At 40.9% G+C, this 15,209-nt stretch overlaps 1 protein-coding gene across 1 annotated transcript in view; it reads left to right on the top strand.

Moving 5' to 3' along the window:
* Window positions 1-15,209, top strand: part of LOC149461827 (NACHT, LRR and PYD domains-containing protein 12-like) — a 196,707-nt gene that overhangs the window by 11,015 nt on the left and 170,483 nt on the right. The window contains exon 2 of the mRNA XM_089677623.1: window positions 3,433-5,146. Within this exon, the coding sequence (XP_089533749.1) occupies window positions 3,441-5,146 (1,706 nt within the window). The 5' untranslated portion in view covers window positions 3,433-3,440. The remainder of the gene's footprint in view (window positions 1-3,432; window positions 5,147-15,209) is intronic.

Below are 15,209 nucleotides of genomic sequence, written 5' to 3'. Positions count from 1 at the left end.
AAGAAAAAAACTCAACATAGTGCTTTATCCAAATAATATAAAAAATATAATCAAAGTACCACACGTGTTACATGCGAAAACACTACCGTGCCACAGCAACCGTGAAACAAGATACCTCTGCCTTAAATATTAATCCACTGCACAAAAATAACAGAAGTGCATAATTACCCTCAAGGTAGTAACACAAGCATTGATGAGATTATTTCCAACCTTTTTCCTTCAGCCTTTCCAGCCACTTCCCACAGACCTCATAAATAGACCAGGGATCAGTGTATATAATAAATAATCATAGTACTTTATTATAGCAACTTACATTAAAATAAGAAGAGATCAGCTTCCACACACAAAGCAATTGATTCCACAATCGAGCCTCTGCTCAGTGGTGTTGAAATATCCTCACCATACCACTTCAGAGAAGGGATAGGTAATTGGTGATAGGTTCCCCACTAACCATACACCTGTATGGAGGATTCCAGGGCATACACAGCCGCGTGTTCCAGGAACAAAAATGGCCACCACAGCACTTCCGGAAGAGCGTCAGAACGTCACCACGTCACGTGCCCCGGACGCATTTCGTCACATCCGGACTTTGTCAACAGGGATACGGACGTGTCTCCTCACTCTCCTTAAATACCACTAACCAAGGAGGTGAGGATACAGCCGTGGCCATTTTACAACCTGGAAACCCGGATATCCCTACCCATACATACAAGCTGCACCTGGATCAGCAGAACACAGGGAAAACAATCCCATACTGGCCACCTTGTGCACTCAAATTATACCAATACATATTTAATTGAAAAATCATCCCCCAAGAACCTATACATTTCAGTACTGGCCATTTCTCCCAGAGGGTAACCCCATACATCAGATATTATGAAAAATCCCTAACATTCACAAAAGGGATGGAGATCAGACTTATCCTCCATACTACTACTCCACCCCCTATCGTATAAAACTTAAAATAATAGCATGATAAGTCAATATCAGCCAGATATACATACACATATTTTATAAAATATACTAAAAAACCTAAATCCCTATATTAGAGTACATAACGTTACTACATACCCTATTTCAATCAAGTTTTCAGACAATATATAAAAAAAGGAAATTTTTTAACCCAGGATAAAATAATAAAAAATAAAATAATAAAAAAAAATATATATATTATATTTGCCAAGATGGAGGTTGAAGCCAAAATGGTTGAACCGTGTCCATCTCTGGGTATACGCTGTTACACTCTGCACTCTGTGAAACACCACCTTATATATAATTGGGTGTGCCCTCACTTTAATTTAAGACTCATAGATGTATATAGGTCATACTGCATCTCCCATTCTTCAGGGAATGGCTTCCAAAGACCCAATTCTGTAGCGATTTCCACTCAGTGAACCACCACTATCCAGGTACTGATCTCCATTCTCCGGTGCTTTAAATACTCTTCACACTATGAACCACCACCTGAACGGGTGTACCCTCCTGTTTTAAGACCTGTAGGGATTATAGGTCATACAGCGCCTCTGTTTTCTCAGGGAATATAATAGTAGACTTCCAATTCACACAGAGATCAGTTTAATCATTCAATGTTTGCAGAAGAGCTTTGCCTTTAAAGATTCAATCCTCCACAAGTTTTCCTCTAAAATGTACCCAAAGCCTGAAGAATTCCAGCCATAGTGTACTATAATAAAATCACTTACTTTTATTTCAAATTGCGCTTGCAATTTCCAAGAATATACTGGAGTCAAGTGCTATTACACTGCTGCCGTACCTCAAGTCTAATTCTAAAGTCACCCAGCTCCACCCCACGTGTGTCGTCACTAATCACATGACTGTGTCAGGAGTTGGGGCTGGGTAACAAAGCAGGGACTTTTATACTGCCACCTTTTTTTATCAGGTTACTATAGGAACCGAGGGCGATGAGACTAATTTTAATGCAACTTATTAACAAGCCGCTTCCCCCGCATTCCATGGTCCATGGATCATCATGCAAATACAGCCGCTTTATTTATCAGGTTACTATAAAAACTGGGAGGTGGTACCACCTCTGATATGCAACCTCATGACAAGGCACATAACCAAGTTCCTTTACCAATGGTATTACATGTTTGTAAATATAATGGAACAAACTTTTAACAGTTAAAATACATGGCAATAGTAAAGTCCAGATCCAATGGGGCAAGCATAAGAATTATATACATCTAATGACTCCAGATTATATCCACATAATTTATTTTGTGTTTTTAAGGAGGCCAGGAGATATCCCTATTAATGAAACAGCCCAAAATAAAGTGACAATAAAGCTTAAATTTTTTTGTTTTAAAAATAACAAATATGTCATACTTACCTGCTCTGTATAATGGGTTTGCATAGAGCAGCCTTAAGCCTCCTCTTCTCATGTCCCCTGTTCTTCTACCCTGCTGAATGCCCCCTGAGCTAATTGCTGCTCTGGGGGCATTTGTGTGTGCTCACTCCTGAGCTGCCTCTGTGTGTCTATAAGACACACTGGAACACAGCTTGGCCTCACCCCCCACTCCCTCATCACTGCCTGTGATTGACAGCAGCAGTAGCCAATGGCCAATAAGGAGAGGGAAACCCAGAAGAGCTGAGGCTCAGGTGCACAGTGCTGGATTATGGTTAGGCTCCAGTAAGTATTGGGGGGGGGGGGGCTGTGAGGGAAGCAGCATGCTGAAGGTTTTTTTATGTTCATGAATAGAATGCATGAAGGTAAAAAACCTTCAACCACTTTAAGCCGCACTTTGACAAAACTAGTAAAAATAGTAACATATCCAAATACTATATCCTAAACGTGCAGCACTGTAAACTCATGAAACGTAAATATCTTATATCATACTTCAATATATACTGAGTTGATATTGTTACAGCACTGAGGTTTTGGAAGCAAATTCCATTTGGTGAAGAAAGATTATTTATGAAGAGAGCACCACTGAATATTATTTTATGAACACATTTTTTATGAGTTATGATTTAATGAGGTTATTATTATATTGCAGAATGTTATACATACTGTATGATTAAGGACACATAACACAGGTTGATTGCAAATATTTATGCATCTCAGCAGTGCAACACATAATTTGTTTTTGATTCATTGATTTGATGGATGAGCACACACTAGGTGATTTCAGCAGCTGGTCACCAGGATTATGTTTTTGTTTCTTTTTATGTCATCTTATTATTTAATTTGTTGTTGCCAGCGCATCAGTTTTTTAATAATTAGTTATTACTTTTGGGAACACCCCCAGTTGGGAGTAGAGACAGGAACTATGGAAGGGAGATGCACGGTATCACATAGCCCACTGTACTCCACTTGTAATTAAAACAACAGTTTTACTTGGTATTATTAGTTGAAAATGTTGGCTGAAAATAAAAAATATTCACATATGAGTAAATTAGTTGTATGTAATATAGATTGCAGAATGAAATATATGGAATCAGCGAAACAGAAATACCAACTTATACAAGAACACAACTCCCTACCAGGAGAGAATGTCGACCTGGAAGATAGATATACCAACCTATTAATGATAAGAAATACTCGGAAAATAGAGGAGAGAGAACATGAAATAACAGCTTTGGGTATAAAGCATCTCCAGATAATGGATGAGAGATCTTCTCCGGAGTATTCACCAACCACCCTCGAGGCTCTGTTTGACCCAAATCCAAAAGGAATCATTCCCACAGCTGTAGTGTTACAAGGACCATCCGGGATTGGAAAAACAATAACCTCCCAGAAGATTATGCTGGACTGGGCTTCTGGGAATCTCTACCAAGACAAGTTTAATTTTGCATTTCATCTGAACTGTAGAGAACTCAACACCATCACTGATAAGGTAAGCCTTGCTAGACTTTTATCTACAGCCTGTGGATTGATATGTCCAGAGGATATGATGAAGTCAGTTCTGAGCAATTCTGAGAAACTGCTTTTAATTGTTGATGGTTTTGATGAGCTGAAATGGTCTCTGGAAAATGTGAAGGAGAACTGTGATGACCCTTTTCAAGAAAATTCCATAGAAGTTCTCCTAAAAAGTTTACTAAACAAACAATGTCTCCCTGAAGTTTCTCTGATCATCACCACAAGACCAATGGCAATACAAAAGTTACATCAGCTTATTAAAAAATTCCGTTCACGTTTTGTGGATATTCTGGGATTTACAGGAGAAGATCATAACAAATATGTCCGCAACTTCTTTGAAAATCCAGAGGATGCAGCGAAGGCTCTCAGTATAATAAAAGACAATGACTATCTGTACACCCTATGTGCTGTCCCCATCATGTCCTGGATTGTATGCACTCTGATAAAGCCAGAAATAAAGAAGGAATTGGATTTAATTCCATATCAAACAATTACATCTCTCTATCTCTCCTACTTGAAAGGTCTAATAATGTACCATGGAAGGGAGGATGATGGAAGAGAGCAGTCTGTACATGCCAGCCTGAAGAAACTGTGTGCTCTGGCCAACAAGGGAATTCTCAACCATCAAATCTTGTTTGCAGAAGAAGATTTAGAAGAACTTCATCTTTCCAAGTTTAAGTCTGTATTTGTGAATGAGGACATATTCCACCATGGAATTGGCACCCGAACCTGCTACAGCTTCACCCACCTCAGTGTGCAGGAGTTCCTTGCTGCTCTATATTACGTGATGGATGATGGATCTGAGAAAAACACCTCACTCCCTGAGATCTGTAAAGGGAATTCATGCTCAGAATTGTGCAAAGATCATCCACATTTAGCACTAGTTGTACGATTCCTCTTCGGATTTCTAAATGAAAAAGTTGTTACGGAATTCTCAAAGAGCACAGGGATTAACATTTCACTCCAAAAAAAATCTGCAATGATAAAATGGATTGTAAAACATGAAAAATCAATCATATCTATTGAATCCATTTGTTGTCTGAATGAGACTCAGGATGAGGACTTCATAAGGAGAGTTATGTCTCGATCATGTTTGATCATTGGAGCCATGCATTATAAATATCTAAGAATGAAGAATTCTTCTAAGGAGCTGTGCTATTGCTTGAAGATTTGTAAAAGTTTTAAGAATATCTCTTTTCAACATCTCACAATGGATGCTGAGGACCAAATAATGTTATCTCCATTCATACATGGCTGTCAACAGCTTAGGTAAGTGATTACAAGGAAATATTTAATATTAAGATCTCAAAAAAATTATCACTAACTATTTTTCAGGCAGCAGTATGATGATAAAATTCTAGAAATCTACATAACATTTCTCAGATATTCAGCGTACCACCTAGGGTTTAGGTCCACTGTAAGTTACGCCCTAACCCTAAATCATTACAGGGTGTTGTGGTGGTTTATGTAAGGATATATTATTTATAAAGGGCGTGTCCCTTTCCCTTAGATGAAATATTACAGTGCCTCCAGCCGTTAAAATACGGCAAATATTTAGTAAACCAATAATTTGGACACCTTGATAATTCGATCACCACTTATTATTATACCTTGAATTCTTTTAGCCAATATGATTTCGTACCATACACACAAAATTTGCCTTATAATAGATAAATATAAAAATTTATTTATGTACAAAAATTATATATATATTAACACAAAACACAAAAGACTGGTGATAAATGAATATTGGTACACACAATCAAAAATATATCCTACCAATGTAAGACACACTAATAATGTCTCTAACTAATTACATCAATCACAAATTTAAATGATATGATATTTATTAAATTTATTAATAATTAATAATTTCGAATATCTCAAAGGTTTTATTCTTACATGCCGTGGCCATAGGCTTGCAAGAAGTAAGCCCTTGATATATGATACTCTGGTTATTAATATTCAATAAATTATGAAATATGGAAAAATTTATAATATGGCAATAAACAATTTTTTTTAACAGTAACACAGTATCTGACTACATATATCTAACTATCCAATATTGTTGTAATACACTAAGGTAATTTTATGATTCTACACAACAGAGAAAGTAATTAATACAAATCAAATAAACATCTCACCACACCCGGACGTCAGACTAGGCAACTCTCCCGTGGATTTAGCTGGCAGTGGAACGCCTTTAGACTGATATATAGGCAAGTGAGAGATTCAATAGGGGAGAATGTAGGAAGTTATAAGTTTAGAGGTTTAAAGTTTTAGGAAGTTTGAAAAGATGGAAGAGTAGTTATTTCAGCAGAGATCTTCTTCAGATGTCAGGTCTTTCCATGAGGTCTTATGAGGGTTCTTCTTTTTCATGAGGTTTTTTTTTTATGTTACAGCACATGGGCTTTTTATATCCACTAGTCCATTGTTCTAAGATACCTTCCCACCAGGCTTCCTGATTGGCTAGTTGAGAAATGTGTGTACATAAGCTATTTCTCACCTGCCCGCCAGGTGGCGGTCATGTATCACAGAACAATGTGAGCATTTGAGATGACTCATACCTTGGGTGGAATCTTCAGGTAATTTCAGGAATAAAATATACGGCTCTATCCAGATATAGCAGTGATCATACCTATGATATTCTAAATAGGGACCATGGAATATAGGTGTATATTCGGTTATTCCTCCTTGAAGTATCATCCTGTTTGTTTCTTGATAAGACATGTAACTAATGCTAGTTTATAATACATCTTACTTCCCATCATCTCAATACTCAAGTTAGTGATATATAGTTCCCATTGCTGAGTATTTAGTGGTGTTTAAAGTCTATGACATCTTATTCATAATCTGTTTTTGTAGTACATTTTTGTAATGATATACAGTGAACTTTTAAACTTAAATGTCCTGAATTTCACCCCTTGGTTTCAGCATCAACATTTCCTCTGTTGTAGGGAAAAAATCTCTGTTTGCCTAGCCCTTGTATCGGACTCATAGTAAACAATTGTTAATGCTTTCACCCTTGGTGAACAATAGTAGATAGTAATAGTTTCAGAGGTTTGTTGGTTCATCACACTCTACAGGTTTTGGTTAAGCTTCCAAACAGTTGAGTTCCCGTCTCATTATTGTTGAAATGTTTACAAGTCAGAGTCCTATGTGTTTGACTTTCTGTAGATGCATTCTTCTCACTTCCATATACAAATAGTCCTTGTTGACAGTTCAAACATCCCATTGTCTTGGAAAAGTCTTAATTCCCTGTTCTCTTCATTTCTTTAACTAGAATTCTTGAAGGTTTAACCAAGACAAAATTAACTCTTAACATCCGGTTCTGCTGAGCTGTTGGCTATATAACATTATGTCTTGATAAAAGTCATATTTTTGACATGATTCCAAAAGCCCACAACAAAATCCCCCTTTGTTTTTTGGGGTACAGGCACGTGTATAGGGGTGTCTGTATCGAAAAACATGAGTGAGGCTTTTGGGTTAGAGTGATTGTTCGTCTTCTCCGGTGAAGTGAATGAAATAAAAAAAAAATTTTCGATAATAAAATGGCAGCGGTCATGCTGGTTGTTCCTCAACTTGACTCGGCGTCTTTAGATGGACACTTCCGATGACGATCCTGGTCTTGTGATGAGGCCGGCCTGGCCTGACACATCCACCTTGGGGTCCATGGGTCCTCCGCACGACAGGTCTCTTAGACGGTCTCCTAGGCGGGTCTTTTCCTCTGGACTGGCCCTTGGTGGCCTGGGACATCAGGTTATCGTCTCCGGATCGATCTCTGGCATCTGGTCTTTCCCACAGGACATTATAGCTTCCTTTTAGGGTCCGGTCATTGACACCTCCGATCGCCGGTCTGGTCATAGTCTAGGCCTTCCTTTCTAAATTATTAAAATGAACAGTTTGAGTAATGGATATACATAAAATTATGTTACTGGATCCTGTAAGGCAAAATATGAATTATATGTTTAAAGGAAGTTTAAGAATGATCTCAATATCTCCAGATAGGAATTGGTGGGTTTAGTCTTCCAACAACTGCAATTGAGACTTCGGATGGCAAGCACGTAATTGGTTGATGTGCACCCATCTATCACTGATTTCACCATACCGTGTCACCTGCAATTTATATGCGACCGGAGAGATTTTATCAATGATAGAGAACGGACCTTTCCAAGATGGAAGGAATTTCCGTTCCTTGATCTGGTCTCTTGCAAAGTTGTATAGATAGACCTTGTCACCAATCTCATATTCCTTCTTGGAGGTTTTGAGATCATAGTATGTCTTAGCACTAGTTGCAGCTCTTTCCAAATTTCGCTGGGCAAAGGCAAAAGCATATTGCAGATGTTTACGTAAATCCTCTATGTACTGGTGTGTGGTGGTAGCATTGATCAAATTTTGATCTGTAGTGCGATACAATAAGTGCTGGGGCAGTACCATCCGTCTACCTGTCATCAGTTCAAAAGATGACATTTTTGTAACTGTATTCGGAGTAGCCCTCAACGCCATCAGGACCAGCGGGAGTTTGACATCCCAATCTTTACCTGTTTCCTTAACAAATTTCTTAAGGACATTAACGATGGTCTGATTGTATCGTTCTACACCACCACTAGAGGCTGGCCGATAGGCGATATGCAATTTCCTTTTAACCCCCAAAATTTTCCACAATTTGGCCATCACTTCGCTAGTGAAGTGCGATCCTCTATCAGACTCTATCCTCTGAGGTAAACCAAAACGAGAAAATACATGATTTATTAGCAATGCAGCACATGTCTCGGAGCTATTATTTGGTGCTGGTATACATTCGACATACTTGGTGAATAAACATGTAACTGTTAACATATACCGATTTCCTCGTGAAGATTTTGTTACTGGCCCAATAAAATCCATCTGAAGGTCTGACCAAGGCATACATATCCCCCTCTTCTGGAGAGGTGCTCTGTGAGTTGGCTTGGTAGGTTGAAATTGGGGACATATTAGGCAACCTTGGCAGTACTCCTTCACATCACGCAACATATGAGGCCAGTAGGCATAATCCCGCAGGATCTCATACGTGATCTTCTCTCCACGATGACCGGAAGTGGGAGCATCATGGGCATGCTGTAGCATCAAACCTCTAAATTTAAGTGGGACGACCCATTGTTGTACGCCACCCTTTGAGGTTCGTATCAACAATCCCTGGTATAAAGAGAATTGGGATTTGGATTTCATTAAGATACGTAAATCCTCCTTCCCACTACATACTTCCTTATTTATGGGATTTTGGTTGGGATCTTCTATATGACTATAAAACAAGCCAATTATTGGGTCTTCTTTTTGGGCAGTAATTAAATCCTCACTAGGAGAATCGTGACTCCATTGTATTGCATTTGGATCACCAGCTGTTCTGGCCTGCTGCCTGGTGACAGCTTCAACCTGTACGGTACCTAAAAATTGATCAATGTCTAACAGTTCACCGGTGATTGCCCCTTCCTTGGCTAGAGAATCGGCCAGATCGTTCCCTTCTTTCTCGGCACCTAGGACCTTGGAGTGGCCTTTGGTCTTCTTGAAGTGCAGGGTGAGATCATTGAACCTTACCAGTTCATCGATGTGACAAAAGAGCTTACCATGTTTCACGGGTTTGTGATTACTCTTGTTCATGTTGTTTCGCTTCCACCTAGGAAAATACTCCACAAAACTATTCCTGACATAATTGGAATCGGTTATGATGGCACACTCTCTGATGTTGAACTCTATAGCCATCTCAACTGCTCTAAGAATTGCAGTAAGTTCAGCAACCTGACTGCTTTTTGGTCCAAGTTTGTATCCCACAGAAATTGGGGTGACACCTTGGGTCCAAACGATTCCAATACCTGCCACTAGTTGGAGCTGTTCCCCATCCTTGTGATGAAAAGCACAACCATCCACATATACACACGGCAGCTGTTTACAGTATTCTTCATCATAAACCTTGTAGGGAGAGAACAGTTGTTCTTCCAGAAAGTCAGTGTCCGGGGCCTCCATAGCAGGCGTAGTTGCGGAACAATCATGGAGCTCGGCTAGGCCCTGGGCTACTGGACTTTCCTTGTTCTGTTTGTACCGAATTTCAAGAGGCCACCCTTGCAAAGACAAAGTCCAAGCAGTGATGCGGCTATTAGACACATTTCCTCCCTTGATACGTTCACTCTTTAAATACTGTAAAGGCTGGTGTGCCGTTTCAACAATGATTCTCTCTCCCTGAATGTAACTGCGAAAATTCTGTAATGCCCACACGGTGGACAATAGAGCTTTTTCACAGTCACTGAACTTTACTTCAACCGGGGACAAAGTTTTACTGGCATAGGCAATCACCTTACTGACATCATCACGTTTCTGGTAAAGAACAGAACTCATACTTACCTGCGTAAACCCTGTCTCTAGATAGAAATTTTTACCCCCTTCGGGATATCCGAGACACGGCGCTTGTGTGAGACGTTCTTTTAATTCCTTCATGGCGTCCTCCTGTTTCTTACCCCACGACCATTCGACATCCTTCTTCAGTAGGTGAAGCAGTGGCTTGCTTATCTCGGCGTAATTGTCAATAAACTTACGCGAGTAGTTTACCATACCTAGGAATGATCTCAATTCTTTAAGGTTAGTAGGGACTTTACAATTCAGAACCGCCTCAACTTTCTTCTTTTGTGGGTTCAAACCTTCAGCAGTAACTTCATGGCCTAGGAAGTTTACCTTCGTGCGACACCACTGGGCTTTTTGTAAGGACAGTTTTACTCCTGCTGCTTTTAATTGGCCCAGGACATGCCGAAGTTCTGTAATGTGTTTGGCCATATCAGTACTTTTGATCAGGATATCGTCCACATATGCCAACGTCCCCCTTTCGAAGGCGTCTGGCATGGCCTTGTGCATGAACACAGCAAATTCATGTCCGGAATTTATGAATCCGAAAGGCATTCGTACCCAACAATATTGTCGATTCCCAAAACTGAAGGCCAGTTTGTATTGGTCTTCCTCACTCACCTTTATGGTCCAATACCCCTGTGCACAATCTAAAGCTGTGAAAACTTGGGATCCTTGGAGCTGGGCGAGACACTGGTCTATGTATGGGACAGGCCATCCTGACATGTACACACGTTTGTTTAGCTGACGGAGATCAGCGCACAAACGCCATTGTCCATTGGGTTTTAAGATACCCAGGATCGGGTGGTTGTAGGAGCTGTGGATGGGCCTAATTATACCCCTTTCATGTAACTTCCTGATAATCTCAGCTAGAGATTCATAGGAAGCTAATGGTAACCTATACTGTCTTACGAATACTGGTGGGGCATCTGGATCTGTTTGGATCCTAGCGATGTGTAGGTCAGTAGTCCCACAATCGTAAGAATCCTTGGCAAAGATCTCTTGGAATTCAAGGAGAAGCTCTCGGAGCAATTGTCGGTCGAGATCACTGGCACACGCGTCGGCGAGGGCCACCATCTCTTCCACTAACTCCTTGAATCCAGGAAAGCTTTCCGGCTGACCTATCTCATATGCCTCTTCAAGTTTCGTGGTGAGGTCATTGGGTATGTGATGTGTGTGTGTGTTCTCCTGCCATCCAGGTTCTTTGGGGTACTCTTGTTCTTTGATTGGGTGATCAAAGACAATTGATGTCTCTTCGATTCGACAGGTGCCATCTTTAGAATCGAATGGATAAATGGACTCTATGGTGAAAATACCCTCTGGTAATGAATGGAATGTTTGTTCAATTAATTGTTCCTCCGACAAATATTCATCGGGGATGAGTCCAATCACCTGGTTAGTAACCCCAAAGGTATAATATTCAGTCTCTACCGCTAGACCAATAAGGGTCTCTTTGGGTAAGACGATGTCCTGATTGGACAGATTATGTACGTAAATGTACATCGGGGATTGATGTGTGTTGACTAGGGGCGTGTGTGTAATGTTCAGTCCCTCCCCCTGCATTTTATGGGAGAGGCATACTAATGCATCTGACCCCTTCAGTCTATGTCCCTTTTTAACTTGGATGGGGAGTATGAAATTATTTATGCCCTTAGGAATTGTAATCTTTTGGGCTACCTGGACTTCAACAGCATAAGGCATCTGTTGCTGGGATTTTAAAGCTAAGTCCAGATTTTGGTATTTTTCGGGGTCCCCCTTTTAGTCGACTCCATAAACAGTCATTAATTAGGTCGACTTGCATTGCAAAGCGATGTAATACATCGTTGCCAAAATAAATTTTAGTTTGGGGATTATCCAAGACTAGGAACACATGGGTGGCTGTTTTGTTTCCTACAGTGACGTTTAAGAGACACCTAGCCATTGAATTGTGATCATCAGAGTCATCAAGGGAGTCTGAAATCCAATGACGCTGAGGTGTGGAGAAACGGATCATTTCCATTTCGGTCAGGTGTTTTATCAACCCATGGCTTACAAAGCTGTGTTCCTGTCTCAAATCTAGTTTGGCATATTTTGACCTATTAAGACCATTTATCCGGATGGGGATAAACAAGTCGCTGTTAACCCTTTCAATACCTGTCAAGAATTGGGTGTGATCTCCCCCTTTTCTTGGTTTATCCTCCTGATGAAAAGATATCGTAAGGATGTCATCTTGGAGGGAAATATCTTTGATTTTATCTTGGGGAATTCTAAAAATGTGTTCCTCATCTCTTCTGATAGGGTTACAGTCATCAGGTTTGATAACCGTTACATCAGGAAGTTGGCTGTTCCTGAAATGGATTTCTAATGATCCAGGCCTTTCTTCCACCAGGTGGCAGTGTTGTCGGGAATGGGGAGTTTTAAGTTTCCCATATTTAATTGGGGTATTTACCTGTGACCACAGGACTTGGTTCACACAATCAACTATGGTGTTCAGCCTTTTTAGGAAGTCCATCCCAATTATCATGTGGTGCTGTGATATGCTAGCAATGATGATGGGGTGTCTCAGTTCCTTATTACCCAGTTTCAGTTTAAGCCAGGCGGTACCCATGACTTGTAAAGGGTCTCCACCTACACCAATCAATGAGCTGTCAAAACTTTTAAGTCTTGGCTTGGTGGGCATGACATTCGCCACTTTGTCAAAATGCTCCTGTGACATGATGGTTGCTTGGGATCCAGTGTCTATTAAGCCGACAATCGAAAGATCACTGGCATCCTGCACCTGCACCGTGGCATAATATCTCCCATCAGATTCAGTCAGCTCACACATGAAATTAGTGTGGTTGAAGATCTGTGGGCCCTTCAATAACATATGACTGGCTCTTATCTCACCGCATGTGGTGGACACATTACCCTTATCCTCCCTGGTGGGATTCTTGGACTGTCTCAAGACAGAAGCACAACTAGAAGTTGGTGCTCCGTCTGGCTTGTCAATCCCGACGACTTCCGATGCCGCGACTATATTAGGGGCAATAGATGGACACTGAAAAACAGGAGAATCATTAATAACCAACAACTGGTCCCCCTTTGCCTGAGAACTAGCTTCTCCATTAGTAGGCGTGTCAGGGACGGGGCACACATCTCCTGTCATTTGACTCAGTGTCCTCCCCTGTTGGTTTAAGGCTTGGTTGCCTGTTAATTCTGTGACCCTTGGTTGGTCACAGGAGCTGCTCCTAAAAAAGGATTGGATGGAAGTTGAGTGACAAGCCTGTCCATTTGTTCAGCCATTTTGCTGACCTGTGCCTCTATTTGTCCAATACGCTCAGAGGAGTCATTCTGTTGATTCTCCCTTTTCCTATACTTGCGCTTGTATTTTGGACGAGACTGGTAATGAGACTCAGAGTCAGAACTACTGCTCTGATCCCGACGCCATTGTTCTCTCTGAGGTTTTGGGGTCTCCCTGTTATTAAAGGGAGCCTGGGGTACTGTATCCCCCCTTTGAGCCTGAGGGTGTTCTTGGCGTGGAGGAAATCTTTGGAAATCGGAGTTTTTATTAAAATTGGGATTCTTATTGTAATTATGGTTCCTGTTGAAATTGGGGTTCCCATAAAAATTCCCATGTTGGTTTTGGCGAGGATAATAGAACCTCTGAGGATACCATTGCCTCCTTTGATTTTCATCACTGTACTGGCCCTTACCATACTTTTTATTCTTCTCACTTCCACTACCGTAGTTCCCTGGCTTTTGTCTATCCTTTCTCACCCACTGGTTTTGGGGTGCAAAGTTATGGACCTCCTTCACTTGCTGGGCTTGAGGTACAAATCTAGGGGAACCATTGGTTTTACCCCCACGGACTACTTCCGCATATGATTTCTTCTCTGCCTGCACCTTTGGATTTGGAGGGGAAACGGTAGTGGCTGCTACTATCTTGGGGCTATTTTTAGGTTCTCTTTTTATCCCGCCCTCACTGGACTGTTGGATCGAGAATAAATAGTCACTCTCTCTCACCAACCAATCAAGAGAGCATCCCTTTCTGTAATCCTTTGCAAGTCCCAATTTTATGTAAGCAGGTAATGCTTCATAGAATAGTGTCTTGAATTCTGGCTGGTTAGGATTGGGATCCTTTTCAGCCTGGAAATAGGCATTTCTGAGGACAGCCAGAAATTCTGCAGGGCTTTGGTGAGGACCACACTTTAAATTGTAGGCCGCAGCCTTGGCAGAGGTTACAGTTTTATAAGGCCCAAATTCCATGTGGCACTTATGTTTAACCTCTCTCCAGGACTGATTGGAATAGGCCCTCAAGGTCTCAAAGAATTGCCGGTATTTCTCCTCAAACACCCATGGCAGCAATTCTATTTTGGTGTGGTCATCTCTAATGCCCAGAATCTCTAACGTCTGTTCATATGTTTTCATGTGTTCGGTGATTTCAAGGGACCCTTTCTTAGAAAACATAGGAACAGTGTCCTTCAGGAACTTAATGACCTTTGGGGTGTCATATCTCCTGAATGACCCCTGGGATTTCCCTTCCTGCCTATATGAAACCTCATATCTTTCTTCAGAGCGCTCTGGAGTGTATCTTGAAAGCTTAGGAGGTGACCTATATTCTGACCCTGACTCACTATCAGATACTTCGCTGTGATGCGGGTATCTCCGCTCATCAGCCTCTGGCTTGACTGGGTTGGTCCGTCTTTGGACCCCAGAATTTATTTGGGCCGTCAACCTTATAATCTGCTCCTCCAGAGTTTTCTGCTCAGATTTTATCAAGGTAAGTTCTGACTGGTCATGCTTATCCCCTGGGTGAACTTTAATTTTGACAGGAGATAACCTCTCTGATCTGAAGTACTCCACCTCATCTTTCAAGTCCTGATACTTCTTTTGAAGTTGTTTTAATTCCTGAAAGTTTCTTTCATACAGGTCCTGAGCACTTCGAAAGTCTCCGACCAATCTATCATAATGTTTCTCGGATTCGTCTAAACGAATACCGGCA

This window comes from Staurois parvus, unplaced genomic scaffold (assembly GCF_062004578.1).
Source record: "Staurois parvus isolate SC_StPar_1 unplaced genomic scaffold, SC_StPar_1.0 ptg000191l, whole genome shotgun sequence".
NCBI classification, from domain to species: domain Eukaryota; kingdom Metazoa; phylum Chordata; class Amphibia; order Anura; family Ranidae; genus Staurois; species Staurois parvus.
This window is presented reverse-complemented; position numbering and strand designations above follow the sequence as displayed.